The 23,634-nt window shown below is 54.5% G+C and overlaps 2 protein-coding genes across 2 annotated transcripts in view; one reads left to right on the top strand and one right to left on the bottom strand.

Annotated features, from left to right (window-relative positions):
- Positions 1–9,330: 9,330 nt before the first annotated feature.
- On the top strand, positions 9,331–11,151 carry RNF223 (ring finger protein 223). The gene has a single exon (XM_031963082.1). It carries the CDS (start codon positions 9,533–9,535, stop codon positions 10,268–10,270), a length of 738 nt encoding a protein of 245 aa, XP_031818942.1. The 5' UTR covers positions 9,331–9,532; the 3' UTR covers positions 10,271–11,151.
- Positions 11,152–12,884: 1,733 nt separating this feature from the next.
- Positions 12,885–23,634, bottom strand: part of LOC100915682 (tyrosine-protein phosphatase non-receptor type 11) — a 35,561-nt gene continuing 24,811 nt past the window's right edge. The window contains 14 exon segments of the mRNA XM_031963083.1: positions 12,885–13,792; positions 13,871–13,971; positions 14,292–14,388; positions 14,516–14,667; positions 15,116–15,183; positions 15,263–15,417; positions 15,965–16,026; positions 16,029–16,077; positions 16,179–16,334; positions 17,040–17,119; positions 17,477–17,573; positions 17,787–17,900; positions 19,763–19,882; positions 20,019–20,214. Coding sequence (XP_031818943.1) covers positions 13,886–13,971; positions 14,292–14,388; positions 14,516–14,667; positions 15,116–15,183; positions 15,263–15,417; positions 15,965–16,026; positions 16,029–16,077; positions 16,179–16,334; positions 17,040–17,119; positions 17,477–17,573; positions 17,787–17,900; positions 19,763–19,882; positions 20,019–20,214 — 1,432 coding nt within the window. The 3' untranslated portion in view covers positions 12,885–13,792; positions 13,871–13,885.

A 23,634-nucleotide genomic window follows, 5' to 3' on the forward strand; every position in this document is an offset into this window, starting at 1 on the left:
CAGAGAGCCGTGACATTTTTTTTTTAAGTGGAGGACCTGTGAACTAGAAAAATGGCTGTCCTTCCTTTTTAAGACCCATAATAACTGGGTTTACAAGCCACTTTCATCATGTTATCTCGTTTGAGCCCTGAGGGCTGCTATGTCTGCTCTCTAGTCACTTCATTTTGCTCATTTTCCGGTCAAATTCATGGAATCATGGGACCACCGGCTTAGAGCTGAGAGCGATTTTATAATCCCACTTATTTTATAGATGAGAAAACAGACAGAGGAGGTAGTTGACTTGTTCAGGATCACACGGCATCTGAGGCAGGAGTGGAAGCTCAAGGTGCTCATTCCTGGTTGCCTGAAGTCCCTTTGGCTCTATCCCCCAGGCCTTTGGGTGACTACTTGTTGGGAAGGCTGTCTGGGGGACACTTTCCCGGGTGGTTTGCTGATCTCAGCTGCCCTTTCGGAGATATGTATTTGGCCCATGTTCTGGGAAGCCCAGAGCCTATCCAGGAATGGGGCTGGAACGGAGCAGCCTGGACCCTTGACTCTTGGGAGGGTTGGAGACTGGGTGACCTTTAGAAGCCCGGGGCCTGGATGCCCCCAAGTGTGACTTGTGTTGCCAGTCCACGTGTCAGGGAGTCACCCTGTTGGCAGCAGGCAGGTGACACGGTGACCGTCTCAGACAGCCGGAATCCTGAGTTAACTAGCTGCTACTCTTACCTGTGGCTCACTTGGTTTCTTAGGCAGAGATGGGGTGTAGAGGGGGGAAGGGCTGGGGCTGGGAGAATCCTCCCCAAGGGGCCCCAACCATCCTTACCCACCCACCCCTCAAACCAACCGCCCGCTTCTGGGGAAACTTGTTTAACCAGAATAATTAGGGCTGGGCTAGCTTGGTAATGGCCACATGGTGGCTACCCATAAAGCTGGGAGGGGACCGGACGAGCCCCTCTTGGGGTGGGGAGAGCCACTGGGGCGCCCACCCTCATCCCCAGAGTTGCCGTGGAGACCAGAGAGAGTATGATCCCATGAGTGGCAGCCTCTGCTTTGGGATGGCATCCAAGGAAACTGAGGGGCTGAGCCTAAGGCAGAGGGTATGGGGAGAGGGTAAAGGTGAAGCCACATTTTATCCCGAAGCAGATGGATATTTGCCTGGAGAGTGATTCCAGAGGATCCTGTTAGGAATTCTTCCCACTCCTCCCTCCCTAACTAAAAGGACTCCAACACACTCTTTCTCCAGCTACACAGGTCCCAAATGTCATTCAAGGCCCTACGTTGTCCAAGGAATCAGGTTCAGACAGAGGAAGTGACATTTTCCTGAGCGAGTTTGGGAAGGGAGGAGGACAGAATCAAGAACGCTGGATATCTGGCTGGCTGAACCACAGGGGGATGAAGGGGCAGGGGGCACAAGAAGAGCTGAGCTAGGGCTGTCCCACTGACTTCCTAAGCTTTGCAGAGCCACCATTACCCTCTCATTTGGCATATCAGGGTCGTGCCCGCAGCCCCACAAGCCCCTGCTACATCCATCATGGCCCCCGATCGGGTCATCACACAGGAGGGCAGAGGGCAGAGTCCAGGCCATCAGGCTAGAGAAAGGATGCGCTCCATCTGGGGCCGGGCTCCATGGGCCAATGGCCACCCAACTGGCCTTCTGGGACAAAACAGCATTTCCCGGCTGGGGCGCAAATCCCACAGTTGTTTTTCTTGATTCTGAGTCGCCATTGGGGGTGTCTTCCTGACCCCATCTGCGGTTTTTGTGGCAGTAGTCTGCCATTTCCTTCTTAGCTCATTTTGCAGATGAGGAAACCAAGGCAGAATTAATAAGAAAACTGAGACCCAGGGAGATTGGGAATCACCCACACAGGCTACCTGTGGCAGAGATGGGCTTTGAACATAAAGCCTCTTGCTCCAAATTCAGAGTTTTTCTCTACTGTCCCCGGCTGCCTCTCAGTCCAGAGGAGTTGGGCTATTGTAGAAATGGCAGTGCTGTGTGACTCTGGGCACAGAAATGAGACTACAGTGGACTGAGCACCTGTATGCGTGAAGATTGGACAAGGGACTTAACTTCTCCCTGCCTCAGTTTCCTCATCTGTAAAATAGGACTAATAACACTCTCCTCCCAAGGCTGTGAGGGCCAAATGAATTAACATGTGTGAAGTGCTTTGGAAACCTAAAAGCGCTCCATAAATGCTAGCTATTTTTCTTATTCAGCTTTCTGTGCCTCGGTTTCCCTCTTTGTAAAATTTGTAAAAATTCTACCCATAGTCCCTCCCTCATAAGGTATTGTGAAAAAACTCTTTGCACAGTTGTGAGCTGTTGTGCCTGCATGAGTGTGCACACCTGCCTATTCATATTTGCTTGACTCCAGGGACAACAGAGAGACTAGGGAGGCTCCTGTCCCTGGAACCCCTGTGGAGCGGAGCACCTGGCAGGCAAGGAAGGAAGCAGGGATGCTAGGTCTCGGGGCCGGGAGGGAGGCCTCCCCAATTCCTCCAGGTGGAAGAGATGACTTCCTGCCCCGGGAGAGTCAGTCTGTTATTACAAAGGTTGGCTTTGAGATCTGGGCACTCGGTGTCAGACCAGAACATCAGGCTGGGCCAGTTCCTTTGCCAGGAGACAGGAAATGCACCTTGCAGAAAAGCCTAGACCTTGTAAAACCTGCCCTTAGCCTGCCCAAAGCCCCAATGCATAGAAACGCAAGAACCGGCCCAGGGGCTGATGGAAGTGGCAGAGGAAGGGAGGCGACGGGAGCACCTTTGAGGTCTTGCCCTCAGACCTACGTACCTTTCCCCTCCAGGAGCGGGCCCAAGGCTATTTTTAATATTCCCAACTGCCCTTCCAAAATGCTCCGAGTCCCACAATACTGTCAGGAGTATTATTACCCCCATTTTTCAGATGGGGGAAACTGAGGCTCAGTTTTGAACCCAGCCCTCCCCTTCCTGCAAGGCCGGTGCTTTTTCTCTACAGAAGCTTCATCCCCATAAATAATACCATTTATTACATTACAGTTACTTCTTAGTGGTGGACACATAGAAAAAATACTTAAAATAACTAGCATTTATAGAACAGGGCAGCTAGATGGCACAGTGGATAGAATACTGGGCTGGAATAAGGATCTGAATTCAAATCCAGTCTCAGATACTTACTGTGTGACCCCAGGCAGGTCACTTTACTCAATTTGCCTCAGTTTCCTCATCTACAAAATGAGCCGGAGAAGGAAACGGCAAACCACCACAGCATCTTTGCCAAGAAAACCCCAAATGGGGTCATGGAGAATTGGACGGAACTGAAATGATTGAAATACAATTTTATAGAGCCCTTTATAAATATCATCTGCACAACAACCCTAGGAGTGGGTTGCTATTATTATCCCCATTATACAGATGGGGAAACTGAGAAAAAAAATCTGTATAATGGGGAAACTGAGGCAGACAGAAGCAAAGTAACTAGTAAGTACATGAAGCTGAATTTGAACTTGGGTCCAGGTCTGTGTGTACTGTGACACCTTCTAGCGCTGCCCCAGGTTGCTGGGCCTCGATTCTGGCTCTATTGAAGCGGACAGCTCAGTTCAGTTTAATGTAATCCACAGAGGATTTACTCTGTATTTATTATACTACTATATCACTACAAGTCTACTATATGAAGTATTTAAGTACCTACTATGTGCCAGAGACAAAAACAAAGCGACTCCTTCCCTCAAAGATCACAAAAATCACAGAGTGAGAGCTGGAAGGGAACTAGATGGCATTCTTGTAAAATCCCCTCACTTGACAGATGAGGAAATTAAGGTTTAGAGAAATTAAATGACTGCCTAATTAGCGCAGATGGAGAGAAAGGGTAAATTTGAACCCAGATGCAGCCTTTCCCCATTCTAATGCGAATAGAAGGTAATTTAGGAGCTGGGAGAGAGAGATGAGGGACAACAGGAAGGAGGAAGTCCCTGAGCTGGACTTTGAAGGAACCCAGGGGTCCCTGCAGGAGCCCTTGCGGCCTTGGGGACAGTCTGCAAAAAACTGGGGAGGGAGAATGCTGTAGAGAGAGCAGCAAACAGAGTGGCAAGCCTGGAATTGTGTAAAATCGGCCCTCCAATCGGCAGCAGCAAAGTGGCTTCCCCTCTCCTGCCCCCAAGAACAAGGGCTGTGCTTGGAGATCTCCTTCTCGAGTCCAATCTGCTTGTCACTTTCAGTTCATTCCATAGAAATGCCCCTGAAAAGATCACAGGGCGCTAAGTCAGGCCCTCAGAGGGACTTCTGAGACCTCTGAATCCAACATACTCAATTTACAGTTAAAGAAACTAAGACCCAGAGACCTGAAATGATTCCACCAAGGTCCCATGGGTAACAAATAGAAAAAACTCAGTTCAGTTTAATGTAATCCAGAGGATTTACTCTGTATTTATTAGACCTACTATAGAAGTATTTAAGTACCTACTAAGTGCCAGAGACAAAAAACAAAGTGACTCTTGCCCTCAGGGATCACAAAAATCACAGATTGAGAGCTGGAAGGGAACTTGATGGCGCAATCACTTAATGGTAAGGAAATTCAGAAATTAAGAAAAGGGGAATTCTGAACCCGGATCCTCAGGTGCTAACCTGGGGCCCATTTGTTCTTGATTCAAACAGAGGCTGGGATTTTCCCAAGACTGTTTGCAGTGGGTGGAAGTTCTGACTTCAGATGAAGGCTCTTGCCATCACATCCACCCGTTTCTGTAAAAGAAATACTTGTATTTTCAATCAGATTTCTCCATTGGCTCCAAGCTTCATTTTGGAGGCACGTGCCACCCCCAAAAACACACACACACATTTGTTCAGTGTGTGAACAAATCTCAAGCAAGATCAACAGGCAGAGTTCTTTAAGCACTTACTGACCGCTGGAGAGAGATAACAGATTGCAAGAGTTTCCATTCTAATGGGGAAGACGGCATGCACACAGATAAATACAAAAAAGCCCTGTATGGGATACGGAGGAAATAATACAAGGAAGGCACTGGAAGGAAGAGGGGTGGGATCACATGCTTCAGTCTAGGGCTACAATCTGTGATTCCATTTGAGGTTTTCTTGACAAAGACACCGGGGTGGTTTGCCATTTCCTTCTCCTGCTTATTTTGCAGATGAGGAAACCGAGGCAGACTGGATTAAGGGACTGGCTTAGGGTCACAGTAAGTGTCTGAGGCTGGATTTTAACTCGGCCAATATGAGGCTTCCTGGAGATCTTTAGATTTAAGGAAAACCTGGGGGAGGGCAATGGTCAAAGAGGAGGAGGAAGCAAGAGATGGAAGGTGTCCAGTCGAGAATCCCGTTGATGACTTCCAACTCTGTGTGAGCCTTCCTTTGACTCGGGGGAGACTTGGAGAAATGCTGGGGAGGGGGCTCGGGGACCTCCCCTCGTTACGGAGAGGGCCACGGGCTTGTGCAAGAGGACTCTGAGTCAGGACGTGTCCCTCTACGTGAGACACACTGTTAGTCAAATGACGGGTCACATGCAGTCATTCCCAGATCTTGTGTTCCAGAGGAGTCACAGGCCTGCAATTCTCTGGCCTTCTGATGACCCAACTCCTCAGGCACGGAGCCTGCCCTATTCTTGCCGGGTTCCCACAGGCACCAGCAGCCACAGGTGTGACTGTCCCTTTCTGGAACCCGCCCCGGTGAGGAATAAATATTTGCTGGCCCTGGTGACTCTGTCACTAAGTGAGGTTCAAACAGGTTCTGACCTGAGGGGAAAGGACTGGCGATGGGCACAGCCCGGGGACTCACTAGAGTCCAAGCCTGTATGGTTGGGCCTTGGCAGGGTCACTAGGAGCTGTCGGGTCAGTAAACACTTATTAAGCTCCAACTGCATACTTGGAACTGCATCCCTAGAACTCTGCCAATTTGTTGGGGATACAAAGAGGCAAAATCCGGTCTCTGGCCCCAGGGAGCCTGGTAGGACAATTTGTAAACAACCGTGGTCAAATGATATAACAGGATAAACTGGAGATAAGGCATCAGGCTGGAAGGCACTTAAATTAAGGCAGGTTGGGAAAGGCAGGCAGAGGCAAATCTACAAGCATTTATTAAGCAGTTACTGTGTGCCAGGCTCATCGCTGAGACTATACAGAGAAGCAAGAACAGAGTCCCTGGAGATATCTCGGGAAGGCACCAGCGTTGAGGGATTGGGAAAGGCTTTTGTAGAAGAGAGACTTGGAGGGAGTCAGGGAGGATTGGTAGGGGAGGTGAGAGCCCTTTGGGCTCATTTAATCTAACCCCTTTGTCTTATTTTAGATGGAGCACTGAGCCTGGAGACAGTAAGGTCTGAGCTCAAGTGTGGCCTCAGACACTAACTGTGAGCCTGGGCAAGTCACTTCACTCTGTTTGCCTCAGTTTCCTAATCTGTAAAATGAGCTGAAGAAGCTGAAAAACAACTTGGTTGTATTTCATTTTACAGATAGAAAAACTGAGGTCCAGAGAAAAGCGACTTGTCCAAAGTCACAGAGTAACAAGGATTGTTTGATTTCATTTCACAGATAGAAAAACTGAGGTCCAGAGAAAAGTGGCTTGTCCAGAGTCACAGAGTAACGAGGATTTCAGCCAGGATGATCTGACCCCCATCATAGGATCTCATTATGTTAGAGCTGGAAGAGATCTGTGTAGCCATCCAGTCCAATTCTCACCCACTTAATAAAAAAATCCTTCCTACTAATAATAGCTAAATAGAGCGATTTGCTCATGTTCTCTTGCGGTGGTAAATCCTCCACAAGAAAGTCCTCCAGCCTCACCCTGAAGACCTCAGGGGGTCAAGGGTTGGAGTCAGACCAGCAGGAAGGAAGGGGTGCAATGTCCTGGATTCCAATCCAAACTCTGTGAATTGTATGAGCCTGGGCAAATCACTTCCTGTGGCTGGCCCTCCATTTTCTCAGCTTTGAACTAGGAATAGGGTCCCTTCCTCAGTCCCTCAGCACCTTCTCATTACCTCATGGGCACCTGCTTTCTTCTAGGGAGGGCCAGGCAGGATAAAGAGTCCCATAATCCCCTGAGGCAGGGTATAAAAGAGTCCAAAAGGGAAGGAGGGGGAACTGGGGGGAAGAGTCCCAAGTGCTCCGGACAGATGGAGGGGGAAAGGTTTTTGGACAAGTAGAGGAAGAAGGAGAGAGCTAAGAAACTGCGGGGAGAGTTCGTGGAGGAGTCATCATCATTATCCCATTGACACAAAACTAATTTCTCAAGCACTTAATTTATGCTCTCACTGGAGGCTCCCAAGCACTCGCTGACTTGGGCATCACTAGCGGGCCCACTTTACAGATGGGGAAACTGCGGCTGAGAATAGGTGAGCATCAGAGGTGGGACTGACACCTGGGTCTTCATCAGGAGGTTGGAGTCGACCAGCACAGGACAATGAAGAAGTTTTTTGAGCTAGGGAAGTTCAGGCTTTTGGACTCTGACCCAGATTTCCCTCTCTCCTCTGGCCAACCAGCCACTCTGAGGCAGCCCCTCACAGAAACCCCGGGAGCTGCTTGGAAGAGGTGGTTCTGCCCCTCCCCTCCCCTCCTCCCCAAACCCACACCTAGAGTGCTTAGTCATTGGAAAACCGAAGCTGGGGCTTGGGAGAGGTGGGGGCCGGAACTGAGGTGTCTCCGGCCTCTAAGGTTGTTCCGGGCCCTTTGCATATGCTAATGAATCTCATCCTCTCTGCTCTGGGAAGGAGGTGCTATTAGGGCTAGGGAGTGGACTTCTACTTTCATTGACCAGGAAACTCCCTCCGGCCTTGTAGATCTGTGCCCTTCTTGCCTCTGAGAATCGCCCAGGGCGCCCAGACCAGTGTTAGGATCATAGGGGAGAGCCCAGGCCTGCCCCTCTGCCTCCCTTAGCGGGCCAGGAGACAGTCTGGAGGACTTGCCCAGAGTCGCTCTTGGTGATTAGTTTGAGAGCCGCAGGGGTGGACAGGAGCCAGGAAGGTCCGGCAGCCGGGAGGTCCGTATGGCTCCAGCACCCGCTTTGCGAGGGGACGGTGACCCCATCTGTGGGATGGAATAGTCCCAGTGGGGGATGATGAGATTGGCAGCCGCACTGCGTGGGAACGGAGCAGGAGAGGCTGGAAACGAGGCCTTGAGCGGAGGGAGCTCCAGGTTAGTCCCGCCTATGAGACTCACGGCAGCACGTGCGCAGAGCTGGGAGCTTGGCAGCAGGGGAGGGAGGGCTTCAGGTTGGGCCGGGTGCCACGTGTGCTTCAGGTTTGGGGCTCCGGGTCCCCGTGTCCCCGCTCAGACCAGGGGCTCCCGAGAACCTGCTCTCCTCCTCCTGGCTCCCTCCTTGCCCTTGGCCAAGGTCACCCTGTGGCCTGGGCAGGGCTCCCAGCCGTAAATGAGGAGGTGATGAAGGAGAGATGGAAATTCCCCCCCTCCTCACCATCACACTCTCACACACGGAAACAAGGACTTCTTGTCTCTCCCTTCAATGCCTTCCAACCTCCCCCCCCACCCCCGAAAAATCTCCTGGCAATTTCTTAACTGTGACCCCCCCCCCCCAGCTCCCCTCCCCTTTGTCAGAGTATCCCAAAATACAGGGGGACAAACCAGGGCTTGGGCCCGGACCCGGCTTCGCCTTCCTCACTCACTAGCCAGCTGAAACTCCGGGAGCTGCTTGGGAGGGATCGACGGTCCCCTAGTGACCCCACACTCACACACACATCACATACACTCACACAATCACACACACACAGAGACACACACTCACTACTTTTGGAGAGTGACAGCTCTGGCTTGCTAAGGGGGAAGGGAGTGAGGATGCTTAGCAAGAGCAATGGACTCCTTCCCTTTCAGCTCCTCAGGGGTAGAAAATGGAGGTTAACAAGGTGGTGCAGTAGCTAGAATGTCCCAAGTCAGGAATCCAGATGTTTACCAGCCGTGTGACCCTGGTCATGTGACTTAACCCAGCTTGCCTCAGTTTCCTCATCTGTAAAATGAGTTGGAGAAGGGAATAACAAAGCGCTCCAATCCCTTTGCCAAGAAAAGCCCAGATGGAGTCACAGAGTCGGGCGTGACTTAAACGACTCGACAACAGACTGAGAATTTCAGTTAAAGGGTACATTCCTGTTGGACTTGGCAGGGAGGAAACCGGCTTGAGTCGAGCCAGAAGTCCAGGCCTTGGAGGCTCAGCTTATAACATGTTAGTCCCAGACTCCGGTGGTGGGTTCAGATCCTGACACTGACACTAGCTTAATGCTGATGGTCTCCAAGTTATTGGCGTAGAATGGGATAATAGGGAGGATCCTCGTTACACGGGGTTGCTGCTAGGCTCAGAGAGCTTCTGTATGTGATCCTGGAGACTTCCGAGGGGGCTTCCTGGGGGTCTGATTCCACTCCCTCACCTGCAGCGAAGGGAGGGCGGCACCCCATTGGTGCAGGAACACCTTGGCCATAAGGCAGGACTGCTCTAGAACGGGGGCACAGGGAGCAGGAGGGGGGCGCCCAGCCTCCTTCCCTCCCCGAGGACTCGGGACGAGAGTAGGGGGAGAGGGGGGAAGCGCCCTCCAGTCTGACGCCATCTCTGCTTTGTCCCCCCAGATCGGAACCATGTCATCCACCCAGCAAGTGTGGCACACGGCGGTGCCCCCGCCGGCCCTGAGCAGCCCGTCGGCGGTGGTGCCCATGGGGCCCGTGTCCCCTCCCCCAGGCTCCCCCGAGGACAAATCGGAAAAGGTGTCGTCCCCGCTGGAGTGCTCCATCTGCTTCTCAGGCTACGACAACATCTTCAAGACCCCCAAGGTGCTCTCCTGCACTCATGTTTTCTGCCTGGAGTGCCTGGCCCGGCTCGTGGCGGCCCAGCCCGTCAGGCAGTCGGAGGACACCATCCCCTGCCCCTTCTGCCGCCAGCCCACGGCCGTGCCGCTGTCCGGCGCCCCCGCCCTGCGCACCAACCAGGAGCTGCTGGCCTCCCTGGCCCCCCACCTGCGCAAGGAGGAGCCAGTCTGGATGGACGGCAGCAAACTCTGCTACAGGCCCCCCCTGCCTTCGAGCGCGGGTGAGCCCCCCGCCTGCATCTGCCTGGACGTGGCCCTGAGCAAGCCGGAGGCCGTCCACCTGCCGTCGCCCGTCCCGCCCCGCCGCAGGGGCTTCCTGGCCAGGCTTTCCTACTGCAGCGACTGGAAGAGGATCCTGCTCATCACCGTGCTGCTGATCATCCTCTTCTGCATCATCCTGTGGCCGGTTCAGTGCGCCCTCAAGACTGGCAACCTCCGCTGCTTCACCCGGCCCCCTTCCAGCGTGGCCCACCGGCCCAGTCCCTCCGGCTTGCCTCTGAACGATGATTAAAACGGCCCCCACCCCGTGAGTGCAGCCGTCAGGGCTGGAGCCCCGGGCCACACGCAGCCTCCTTCGCCCCCCGCGGTCGTCGCCCGGTCTCCAGGATGGGACCAACTCTCGAGGACTCGATGTCTGGGGGCCGGTGGGAGGGACATGGAGCGAGGAGATAACCCTCAGCCGGGCTCTCCACAGCAACAGCAGCACTGGGAGGGACCTTGCCGGTCCCCGGGTCCGAGTCCTTCATGAAGAAAGTGATCCGGCCAGTGTCGCTCAGAGGGACCGGGACAGAGCTGGGGTTTGTCCCCAAGTCTGCAGGTCCCTGGCCCTGAACTCTTTCTAACAGATCCTTCTTTAAAATGTGAAAAAGAACTAAGTGGGGAGGGCAGAGGACTAGGAAGGGGACGGAATGAGCGCCCCCCCCACTCAGGACACTGATTTGTAATTTTCTACAACTCATATTTTATTTGTATTTGTATGTGAACATTTCACCTCTGAGGCTCCGGTGTCTTCCGGACCATCCTCTCCCCCGGGGTTGCCCCAGGCTGGGCAGGGCTGGTCCCTCCCCTGGACCCCATCCTGCTCTCCCCCAACACGCAGTGCCCCCCTCCCGGACTCCCATTCCCACTTCCCTGGTCTGACTGGCTCCACCCTTCAGCCTCCCCTTCTCCCGCCAGGAGAGGCCTGAGCCAGACTTTACTGACCTCCCTTACACCCCCTCCCCCCATCATTGCACTTGTTGGAGCACATCCTGGGCATTAAACCATCCCCATCTCCCAGTCTTCCTCCCCATGATCCGTCCTGGTCAGGGAGGGAGCCAGGACGAGGGTCCATTATCTGTCCCCTCAGTTTGGTAATTGCTATTTGTTAAATAAATAATTTTGTATCTGTTTGTGGAGCAAAGTATAACCTTGATTTCAGCCTGGGGGGATGAGGGGGGGGGGGGATCTAGACCCAGCCCAAGTAGGGAGGAGTGAGAGGTGGGACCCTGTGCCCAAGGGTTAGGTCCCAAGCAGCCCCGTGCTCTTTGGGGGTTCGCCCTGGGTTTAGGTCTAACCAACCCTTATTGAGTGAGAAAGGACCAAATCTCCGGGACAGAGGTGGTCCCGTTATCGCAGCCAGATAGAGCATCATTTTTGTTCTGTGTTTCTAGTGTTAAGTATGGGGCTCGGTAGACAGGAAGTCCTTATCAAATGTGTGTTAAATGAACTAATAGAAGGAGAGGCAGACTTGGGAGAAAAGGAGAACTCTGTCTCAGCTGTCTCCAGACGGAGATCCTGACAGATGGTCCGGGGAATTGTGTCCCTCAGGCAATGATGGCGTAGAGAGCGGGAAGTTTTCTGCACAGAGGTGATAATGAAAGCGGGTGCTGGGGCAGGGGGCAGGGATGGATGAAATCGGTCAAATCCAACAAGCTTTTATTAAAGTGAACGGTCCAGAGAGGAGAGTCTGTGACAGTAACTGAGGAGAGAGAGAGACACACACACGAGCACTTAGAAGGTGGGAGGAAGGGGAACACGGGGAGAAGACGGGGGGAGAGAGGTGCCATTATTTGTCCCTCCTTTTGGAAAGGACCCGTGAGGGCATGAGTGATGTTTGGACTTGGGTGTGACCTGCAGTTAAGTGAGGCTGACTGTTATTCCTGAATCCTCCAAGTCCAGGAGCAGGCGACCGGCAATGGCTGCAGACAGACCCAGGGTGGCCCAGGGTGCCGTGCTTGGCGTCTCTGACGTCTGATGAGCTCTAAGCTCCCCCCGATGCCCGTTTCAACCACCGTCGGGGCCACTGGAACAAACCGTCCTCATGCGCCCATTCCTCCAGGGGAAATCTCCTACTTGGGGTAGATGCCCCCCTCCCCCAGTCACAATGGATTTAAAGCCCCTCGGTTAACCTCAGCTGGTTTAGTCTGTGTGTCTGTGTGTGCTATAGCTTCTTGGAGCCGCAGGAGAGAACTGGGTGAAGGTGGACCCCAGTGGTGGATGAGAAGCCCCCATAAGGGCTCAGTGAGCCCTTCCACCAGCGGTCCTGGCCTTCCCTGAACCCCCCAAGGGAAGAGGCAGTTTCTACGATGCAAGTTTAATAGGGAGGGAAGAAATGAGTTGGAAGGATGGACAAGCTTCAATATTGCATACAGAATTCCCCTGAGCGAGGACAGCCCCATTTCAAGGGGCTTGGAGGACAGACTCCCATCTGAATAGACTGAAAGCAATTCTGGCTGGGAAAAATAAGCAAGAAAAGAGCATGGGGGTGTGAAGTGGGCTGTGGGCTTCCTCCCACCTTTCACGAGGCCAGAGCCCTCGGGTATCCCCTCCCCCACCTATCCCACACCCCTCAAATGGAGCTACCCCATCCCCTGCAAGATGGATGAGACAGCTGTCCAGAGGAGGTGCGCTCAGCATCCTCAGGAGCAGGGTGGGGAACGGGGGGGCCGATGCGGTCCCAGGCAGACTAGGGAGGGGCAGGCTCCCAAGTCCTGACATCCACCTTGCTTCTTACCCTCCGAGACAGAATTAGTTTCCTCCATGAACCCATCCAATGCTGGGGAAGGGGGCAGGGCCCCAGAGCACCTCAGACTCCCCTTCCCCCTACCCGGACACTGGCAAAAATAAACACCCAAAGCCGAGGCTGTGAGAAGGTCCAGCATTTATTGGAAACAGTTAGAAGGGACCGACTGTACGCTGGGGCAAGGGAAGAGCACTGTGGGTGACGCCTCTGGGGAGCCGAGGTACTTGAGGAGGGGGGGACAGAGGCAAGGCCCCTCACCCACATTCATCCACACACTTGCCATGCAGAGTCACACGGACAGTCACACGTTCTGATTCAGCCACACAAAGTTCTGCAGACTGCCCCCCTCAGACCGAGCGCTTTGATCGCTGAGATCAATCTTTATCTATTACCGGGCCCTGGCACACAATAAGCACTTAATAAATGCTTGTTAAGTGACTCGCACACTCACGCTCCCCACACACAGTCAGACACACGTCATCAAACACGAAGCCCACGTTCAAAGGCTCGGTGCCGCACACATTCAGTCACATGCACACATTGCAGAAGACCCTAAGAGACCACCCCCCCCTTGTCGGTCGGGAGGAGCTGTGGCTGCTGCTTTCAGGCACGGGGTCCAAATGCAGAAACACGAAGAAGATGGGGCTGGCCCTTCCTTCCCTAGGCCCCGGCCCCAGCTCAATCTCACAAGGAAAAGGGAGGGGAGAGTACGGCCTAAGAAAGGGGGACCCTAGCCCCTCCAGAATACATCTTCCTGAAAAGGTCTAGTCCCTAGAAGTCACTCGTTCATTTTTTTCTTTTTACAGAACACCCCCCCCCCCAAATTCCTTTTTTTAAAGCCCCCAACCAAGAAAAGCCTGCAGCCAGCCCGATGTCGCTGGGGCGGGGGGAGCCCAGTCAGCCCCAGACCCCGGCTCTCCCCGGACGTCCAGGCGGCTTTCTGCCGCAGGCTCCGGTCACCACTCGGGGGACTCTGCTCCAGCGGGAGAGGACGGACAGACGGATGGACGGGTGTGGGCGCGACCAGTCCTGGGGATAGAGGGAGGCCGTGAGGTCTCTCCCCGGGGCTGGCCCCCGCCGTGGCCACCCCAGCTCCCCTGCGGGTACCTGGGAGGCCCAGTCTTATCTTCCTACGTTGCTCAGCCCAGACACGGAGGGAGCCCTAACATTCAAGTTCTCGTAGATGCAGGTGGAATCCTCGCTCATCCTGGGGGGGGGAGCAGGGAAGGGGCTTCTGGGTACCCCTGGAGCCCGCAGCTCCCCCTTCCAGCCCCCACCCACCACCATGTCCTCCTCCCAGCTCCAGCAGGTCTCCCCAGGAGACCCTTGGCTTTTGGGAGTGGGGAGGAGGTCACTCAGGAGCCTGGGGCCACCCAGCAAGGCCCATGGTCATCTGCTGCCCCCTGGTGGGAACCCCTGCTACTGTTGGGGGAGGTGCCACAAGGGTGGGTCTCTGGGCTCCCTCCCCCCTCATGGTCGGGCTGGGCCCGAGACCCACCAGCCACCACTCAGGTCCCATCACTCCCCCCAGACTGTGCCCTGGAGGGCGACAGCCCTTTGCTTCTGGAGGGGTCCGAGGGTGGGGAGCGAATGTTGAGATATTCCCGCTCCTTCCGCCTGTTGCGCTGCAAGATGGGGGGCAGAGATGGGAGGTCAGCATGGGGCTGATCGGGCAGGGAAAGGAGCAGGAATGGGGAGAAGAGACCAAAGGGGAGGGGGCCCAGGAAGGGCTGAGGGGGCGGGGCCGGTCACCTGCTCCTCCTGCAGCCGCCACTGCTCCCCCTCGATGTGCCTCTGCACGGCCATGTAGACAAACTTGTACTGGGCTTCCGTCTGCACCATCCCCGAGCGCTGCTGCCGAACCCGCTGGATAGTCCGGGGGATGTCAATGTCGCAGTCCAGCCCTGGGGGGCAGAGGGGGCAAAGGGAGCGTCACCTTCCGGGGCATGGGGGGCAGAGTCCGACGCTCAGGGGGACAAGCACCCAGAAGTCGTGGCCAGTGAAGGGAGGGGACCATCCATCAGAACCTCCCTCTGTCCATTCCTCAGCCCCGTCTGGCCAGCCATCCCACTGCTCCACAAAGGACCTTCTCCCTGCCCCCGAGACTCCCCAGTCCCCTCCTTCCTCAGTTCTGGCCCCACCTCGTCTCCCCAGGGCTCCTGGCAAACAGTGAGCACATCATAAAAGATTTGGGACTGGAATCCGCAACCTGTACCCTCCAAGACCTTCTCTCCCCTCCTCATACAACCAAGCCAGAAAAAGCCGTCTGCATGTGATGCTCCACTTTCCCACCACCCTCTCGGGCTTCTGTGCTCCCCACCCAGACAGACGAGCTCCCAGGGGTGGCCCTACCCTGCCTGCGGATGGTGTCCACCAGGATGTCGATCACGATGATGGTGCCTGTGCGTCCGATGCCAGCGCTAGGAACAGAAGCGAGTCACCCGGAGAGGCCTCCCCCTGTTCCCCCCCAAGTCCCAGCAGGGCCCGGTGCGCAGGTACCTGCAGTGCACCACGATGGGGCCAGAGCCCGGCACGCTGCTCTGGGCCTGGTTCACCTGGTCCAGGAAGCTGAGAACGCCGCCGGGCTCCGTGGGGACCCCGTGGTCCGGCCAGCTGAAGTACTGGTAATGGGTCACCTTTCTCGGCTGCTCCTCCTGGCCAGGGCAGGGGACAAGGGCCCTTCTCAGACCCCGACTACTCGTCTTGGATAAACTGGCATTATTTTAGCCCAAACTCCCCACTTTTCAGTGCGAGAAACTATCGCCAAAAGCAACCAGCTTGCCCAAGACCATTTGTCTTCCCTCGATTCCCTGGGAAGAAACCCTTAAACTCATTGACTCGCTGACAGATTGAGAGAGGCAGAGTCGGATCCAGGGTCCGGCCCCCCTAAGCTATCAGAACTCCTCCCAGAGCGTGAGCTTCCTGTGGGCAAGAACTGCTCTGTCCCTGTCCCCCTCCCCACCCCAGCCCCTAAGTTAGAATCGAGAGGATGGAGAGACAACAAGACACTCCTTCTTGTCTCATCTCTCCATCCTCCCTCCCCCCTGCCCCTTCCACAGAGAGGCTGCCCTTTTCCTGCCTCCCCACTGGTCACCCCTCCCTTCAGCTCTGCTAGGGGGCACTGCCAGCTCGCCGGGTGGCACCTGGGCCCTGGAGCCCCCTCCCCCATGCTCTCAGCCTCTCCCCCTCCCGGGGCATCACCCTGTCCGTGCGCCCCATCTCCAGCTCCCGGACGTAGTATCCCTGGGCCTCCCTCTCTGACCGGGGCGCCGAAACCAAGTCCTTGGGCAGTGGGATGGGCCGTAGGCATTGTTCTGGGTGGGGGGAGGTGGTCCCTGGGTCTGTGGGGGCACATTGCCCTCCCCACACACCAGAGCCTGCCCCCTCACCCCCCCACCAGAGCCCACCCCCTCACCCGTCCTCGCTCCATCTCCTTGGTCGTCATGACAATGACATGTGTGTTCTCCTGGTACACCATGGCCCAGAAGTCATTGACTGTGGTCTGCAGGCAGCCCTGGGTCGCTATGTACACTTTGGCGGGCTCCTGGCTCTGCCCGTCCTCAGGGACGCTCTGAAAGGTGGGGTCACAGTCACAGTCGGGGCCTGGGCCCCCAGCCCCGAAACAGGCAAGCGGAGCCCGGGTGCAGGGATGGCCCGGGAGGGGCCTGGGACACAGAGGCCGCTGGAGGTGGGAGGTCGGCAAAAAGAGCCTCCAGCTTTGGGAGACAAAGGAGGAGTGCAGGGGCCCAGACAGACCGGCGGCCTCAGCAAAGGCCTGTGTTTGGGAGCTCTGAGGCAAATGGGGCCGAGAGGGAGCCCAAAAGGGGGAAGGCACCGGCTGCTGCCACTCGACCCTTGCTCTAACACAGCGGGGAAAGCCGGCCACCCCCCAAGACCCCCAAAACCCCTAAGGGTCCCTAGAGCTGGGCAGGGCCTTCAAGGCCATCTGATTCACAGAAGGAGAAACTGAGGCCCCAAGCCGGTCACACAGCCAGTAGCTGCAGAGCTGGCATTCAGACCGGCCGGAGCTTCCCCCACACTCTTACCCACGGATTCCTTTGCACAAATAAGGTCACAAAGTCCCGTGGAGAGATTTTCTAGCCCAGCTCTCCCACATGTGCACCCCTTTAACAGATGAGAAAACTGATAGCCAGAGAGGGCAAAGGCCCCAAGGGGAGGAGGAGGCCCACCAGGCTTTAGTATCCTTCTCAGCAGACCCAGGGGGCCGCCCCCCGAACTCGGTCTGTGGCAGCAGCGGCTGCAAACCCTCACACACCTTGATGTAGTTGGCATTGATGTAGTCGGCCCCCGGCACGCTCCCATCCACATCGCGAAGGGTCACCCGGGTGGTGTCAACTGCAGGGGGAGAGAAGAGGGAGACGGGAGCGAGAGAGGTTGGGAGCTGGGGGGGACCCAGCTGGACGCGGATGCAGGAGCTCGGGTTCCCCTCTGCCCGGGTCTGACCAGCCTGAGGCCAAAGGGCAGCCATGGCTGGGGTGGGGTGGGGAGGGTGAATGTGTGAGGGACACATGTGAGTATCCAGACATGTCTGTGTGGGAAAATGGGAGCGGATTTGGGGGGAGGGGCGATGGGATCAGTTAGCAGCAGGCAGGAAGGCCCAGAGAACCAGGACAGGGAGAGGGGAAGGAGTCCTGGAGCAGAGGGGCAAGTCTGCGGTCTCCCAGCCCCCCGGTTCCGCCCCAAGGTCCTCACAGGGAAGAATGTTCTTGTAGCGGTTCTTGGCTTTGTTCTCGGGGCGCTGGCCCTCCTTGCGGGGGTACAGAAGCTTGCATTCCTGCTGCTGCAGCATCTGGGGAGACGAGAGCCGCCGCAGCTCAGCCCTGAGCTCACCTGCCCCGGACTCTGCGCCCTCCTCTCTGCTCTCACACAGAACGAGATCCGCCCGCTCCCCTTCCTCTCCAAGGCCGGGACAAGCCGGTCAGTCCAAACAAGGAGCCGGTGAGGATGCGAGCCAGGGCGCGGCTCCCCCACTGCTGGGTCTGGGGGCTTCGGGGGCCCTTACCTCAAACTCCTCCCAGAATCCCTGCTTGGCCTTCTCACTCTGGTCTGCCATCTTGTTGAGCTCCCGGACCCGGTTCTCAATGTTGGCTGCATTTATCCTGGTGGCGTTGAAAGGCTGCAGGAAGACCGGACTCAGGCTCAGCTGGGCCGGCCCTCTGGTTCCTCCCAGCCCAAGTTCTTCCAATTTGCTCCCCCCAGCACCGGGCGCATGGTGGCTACAAGAAGGACTCAGAGGAATGTGGAAGGACCGGTGGGTCCTTCTGGTCCATCCTCCCCTTATGTTCCTGAAGTACAGATCTAACCACATCACTGCACAATCCCAAAGCTTCCATGGCTCCCTATTGCTCTCATGAAAAGGAAGTCTGATGTGGAAAGCTCTCCACACCGTGTTCACCACCACTTCCCAGAGCTCCCTTTCACACACTTTAGGTTCCAAATATCTCTTAACCTAGAGCCTCTTCTCCCCCTCTGAAAAAGTCCTTGATTCCTTCAGGACTCAGGGGCCACCTCCTACAGGAAGCCTTCCTGGATTTCTCCCAGTTTTAGAGTTCTTTCCCTCTTCAGATTGCCTCATTTTTATTCATCATCCATCCCTAGAAGAATGTAAGCTCCTTGAGAGTGAGCATTGCTCCTTTTTAGTCTTTCTAGCCCTAGCACCCAGCATGATGTTATACAGTATACAGTAGTCACATTGTAAATGCTTGTTAAATGAAATGAGATCGATGGCAGATCTCTACCAATTTAGGCATTGATTTAGGCATCCAAACTCCCTAGGACTTCCTGAGCCTCTTCTAAGAGTTTCTTTTTATTTGAATGTAAGCATCTTAAAGGCAGGGGATGATTGGGTTCTGTCTTGTATTTGCAATGCTTAGCATACAGCAAGTGCCTAATAAATGCTTACTGATTTCTGTAGCTCCAATCCTTTTGAATCCCAGAACTCAAAAGCCAGCTACTCTACTCTATACCAGATAAAGAAATTACCATCACCCCATACAGCCCTAGCACACAGTGGTCCAGGATCTGGGCAGAGTTCTCAAATGAGAGGGAGCCTGCTACCTCCCCAGAATCCCACGGCACACCGGGAGGGCCTGCATCTGCCTCTCTGGAGCTCCCACGGCTCCCAGTTCTGATTGCCGAGACCAAGCAGAAGAGGGCTAATCCACCTTTTACATGATAGAAAAGGCCAGGTGACCGTTCAATGGGTGTGTTGTAATAGGGATGAATGGCTTAGACTACATGACCTCAGAGGTCCCTGCTGTGCTGACATTCCGAGATTCTGGGACAGGCAAAGGCTCCTGGGGTTGTTCAGTTATTTCAGTCACGTCCGACTTCACAACCCTGTTTGGGTTTCCTTGCAGAGATACCAGAATGGTTTCCCACTTCTTTCTTCAGCTCATTTTACAGAAGAGGAAACTGAGGCAGACAGGGTGAAGTGACTTGTCTAGGGTCAGACAGGTAGTGCCATTTCCTTTTCCAGATCATTTTACAGAGGAGGAAACTGAGGCAGAGAGGGTGAAGTGACTTGCCCAGACTCACATGGCTAGTTTGCCATTTCTTTTCTAGCTCATTTTACAGAAGAGGAAACTGAGGTAGACAGGGTGAAGTGACTTGCCCAGGCTCACACAGCTAGGAAGCATCTGAGGCAACATTTGAGCTCAGTTGTCCCCAACTCCAGCCTGGCACTCTATCCACCATGTCACGCTGCTGCTACAGCCAAACACTAGAACAACTGCAATCCTTCTTGCCCCCAAATTAATTTTTTCTTCTTTATGTAAATACAAGGACCATCTTTGAGCTAGAAGGGACCTTGAGAGTCACCTAGCCCGACCCCTCTCTTGACAGAGGGAAGAAAATGAGACCCTAGTGTTGCAGGGACCCTTCCTCATCCTGGTTGTGGGAAGCAGACCCCCTTCTCTTGGACGGGGCAATGACCTCTAACCCCTGAAGGTCCTGAGACATGGCGGGACTAGTAGGTACCTGTTTGAGGTGCACAACGGCCCCAGACTTCTCCACCATGGGGTTCTTCTTGTAGTGTTCCACAAGGTCCGTCAGGGTGTCAAACCGTTCCCCTCCACCCACGTCGTACTTGCCGTCAGCCTGGAGAGGAGATCTGTGAGTGGGAGCCCCCGGTGCCCTCCCCCTCCCCGCTACCCTACTCCTTCCTGTTGCCTGCCCCCTCCTTGCTGCCCCCCCACCCCCGCTTCCCCTGCCCCGTCACAGCCAGGGGCCACACCTGGAAGCGGATCATGACATGGGTGACCCGGGGCCGGCGGTCACCGCCATCGAGTTTGTCCAGCTCCTGGGTGAGGACCGAGAGCACAAAGTCCCCGGGCTTGCTCTGGCTCTCGCGTACCAAGAAGCTTCCGGGTTTTCCCTTTTCTGTCAGCAGCTTCTCAGCCTCCTTGCCGAAGAGGTGTCCGTGGTACCACCTGGCAGGGGATGGAAAGGGTTATGTTCAGCCCAGGGAATGATGGGATTCACCTGGGCCAGCTCAGAGCAAGGGCTGCCCCCAGACCCACGTGCCGCAATCCAGGCTCAATCTGGGCATCAGCCTACAACAGGACCCCATCTCCTCCTTGTAACTGAAATCCAAGAAGCTGAGGGACTGGCTGTCCCTTAGTCCAGCCCATCCCCACAAAGGAACCCTTTCTCTAACATTCTTGACAAGTGCTCGTCCAGTAGACCCTTCCTTTCCTGCACTTCTCTGCGGTCAAACAGAAGACTCTATCCAAATGGCCGCCCTTCGGATGCTCAAACTCAGCAAAAACGTCCTTCCTGCTAGGCTCTCTTACTTCCCTCCACTGAATGGGAACAAACTCACCTCGTTCGGAGCATCTCATGAGCTCCAGGCCACACTCTGGATCTCTCTCCCTCAGATCCCTTGTCCTCTGCCCTATTTTTCATTCATAACCCCACCCCCCATTTATATTTCAGTAATCAAATCAATATTTCCACCCACTGGCCCATCGATGGGGGAATGGCTGAACAAGTTGTGGTACGTGAAGGTAATGGAATATTACTGTTCTATAAATTTTAGCTGATTTTAGGAAGGGCTCGAATGATTTACATGAACTGATTGGGGGGGGGGGGCGGTAAAACGAACAGAACCAGGAAGACACTGTACACAGTAGCAGCACAGATGTGCGATGACCAACTGTGAAAGACTTGGTTCTTCTCAGTGGTTCAGTGATCCAAGGCAATCCTGATAAAATTTGGACAGAAAATGCCTCTGCATCCAGAGAAAGAACCAAGGAGACTGGATGTAAACCGACACAGGCTAAAATAAAAATATACGATGATCCACTAGGAAAGACTTGGTTCTTCTCAGTGGTTCAGGGATCTAAAGCAATCCCCATAGACTTTGGACAGAAAATGTCTCCACATCCAGAGAAAGAACTAAGGAGACTGAATCAACACAGGTTATGTTCACGTCTTTTTTCTGTTTTTCTATCTCTCCCATGGCTTTTCCCATTTGCTCTGATTTTTCTCTCCCAACATGATCCATAAAATAATACGTATTTAAAATTAAAAAAAAGAAAGAAAGAAAGAAAAAGAAAAACTTCCATCCACTCTGGAAAGGATTTGGCAGCCAACTGTCTGATGGATCAACTCCCCAGACCTGGGATTCCTCAGACCAAAACTCCCCTCCCTGGCCACCCTTCTCTTGCGCAGATCGTCTCATCTTATTAGGTGGCAAGCCCCTTGTGGGCAGAACTCTCTCCCTTTTCCTATTTTACAGAACCAGAAGTAAGAGCTGGAAGGGAAGTCAGAGGACATCTGGTTTTACAGATGAGGAAACAGTCCCAGCATGATTAAGTAGCTTGTCTGGGGTCAGAAGTAGGATGGAAATACAAGCCCTCTGTACCCCAGAGTCACTCTGGGGAGGGGGCCTTGTCTTCCCCAGTGATTGGAATATAACATTTTCATCCATCTGTCTGGCAAGGACTCAAGGCCTTCTACGTCAGACACTTTCCACTTTTTCAATCTCTTTTCTTTTTTGTTTTATAATTCTTTTTTGAAAGGTGGGTGGGTGGAGAAAATCAGAGTTAAATGACTTGCCCGGAGTCACACAGCTAGTCAGTGTCTGAGGCCAGATTTGAACTTAGGAAGATGAATCTACCTGACCTGGTGGTGCTCTGGGCCACTTGGATGCCCCTTCAAAGTCCCTTATAAACCGTAGCATCCAGACCCAAACCCACCAGAGAAGAGAACAATAAAACACGTCACCTGCTTCTTTCTGCTTCCAGAAATGGGAAAAACCATGGGAGAGATAGAAAAACAGAAAAAAGAAGTGAACCTAGCATGTGCTAATTTACATTCAGTCTCCTTAGTTCTTTCCCTGGATGTAGATGACATTTTCTGTCCAAAGTCTACTGGGATGGCTTTGGATCATTGAACCACTGAGAATTTGACCCAAATTTAAATCCCACCTTCTTCCCTTTCAAGTCTGCAACGCTTCCCCTCTCCTCCTCTCTCCCTCCTAATCTGCCTCCTGACTTCCTTCAGTCCCAGCTCAAACCCCCCTTCTCTAGGAAGCCTTTCCCTCCCCCCCTTAAATCTAGTGCCTTCCCTGTGCCGATTATTGGCCATTTAGCCCGTCTTTAGTTTGTTTGTAGTTAAATAACCACAAGTTGTCTCTCGGTTGGATTGTGAGCTTCCTGAGGACAGAAACTATCTTTTTGCATCCCCAGAACCCTGCACAGTGCCTGAGTCCCAGCAGGCACTTAATGAACATTTATCGGCTAACTGAACCACCTGGGTGACCTCGGGCAAGCCCCTTGTAAGCCGGAACCATCTTATTCATAGGATCGCAGTATAAGACCCAGAAAGGTTGTCCCCGGGTCTACGGGCCCTCACCTATAAGGTAAGGGAGTTTAAGTAGCCACCCTCTCCATCTGTGATCCACCGATCTAATGTAGCTGGTCCTAACAGGGACGGAGCCGGGCTGGGGGCCACTGACATAGTGTGGGGTGGGCTCAGGAAACTGCAAGCCCCTCCTTGACCACGAGGTGGCGGCCTCTCTCTATTCTGCAGACATGGGGCAAGGCTGGGATGGGCAGGGCAATTAGGAACTTTGAAGGTTCTCCAGAGATAAGGGGGAAGAGTTCCTCATTCCCACCACTCCCACCAACCTGGCCACCCTGTCTCCACTTCTCAGCCCCACCCCCAGGACTCCTGGAAATCTGGATGGAGAGCCAGCTAGTTCGGCCTCCCCCTCACTTCCTCACAGTCACAAAGTCAATAATTATGATTTGGTGATAGGGCTAATAATAGCTCCAGCCCTGGTAAATATCAGCTCGTCATCTCCTGACAACCCTGTGAAGTAGGCACTATGATTATTCCTATTTTACAGGTGGGGAAACTGAGGCCCTGAGAAGCTGAGTGGCTTTGCCCAGGTTCCCACAGCTACTGAGTGGGATTGTGTGGGAGAGGCAGCCTCCCTGCCTCCTGAGTCTGGCAGCCTAAATGCTGGGCCCATGGCACCCACAGCCAGTCAGGGAGTGAGCCAGGCCTTCTTACTCCAGGCCCAGCCCCCCCACCCCCCCTTCCTGCTGCTTCTCCACAGCTCCAGGCTCTTTCCTTTGGTTCTAGCTCAGAGGGGCTCGCAAGGCCTTCTGGTCCATCCTGGCCCAGACTGTGCTGGGTTTCAGGAATAGTGAGTAGCCCAATCTGGCAGGGAGCACGAGGAGGGGTAAGGAGCTGCGGAAAGGTTGGCTGGGGCCAGGCTGTGGTGGGCTGCCCAGGGCCTGGCCAAGGAGTCTGTTTTATCCCAGAGGCCGCCCCCGAAGGCTGGGGACTGGGGAGGAAGATGATTCTAACAGCTGGGCAGATGCATTGGGGCAGGGAGA

The sequence above is a fragment of the Sarcophilus harrisii genome, chromosome 3 (assembly GCF_902635505.1).
Source record: "Sarcophilus harrisii chromosome 3, mSarHar1.11, whole genome shotgun sequence".
Taxonomy (NCBI): Eukaryota; Metazoa; Chordata; class Mammalia; order Dasyuromorphia; family Dasyuridae; genus Sarcophilus; species Sarcophilus harrisii.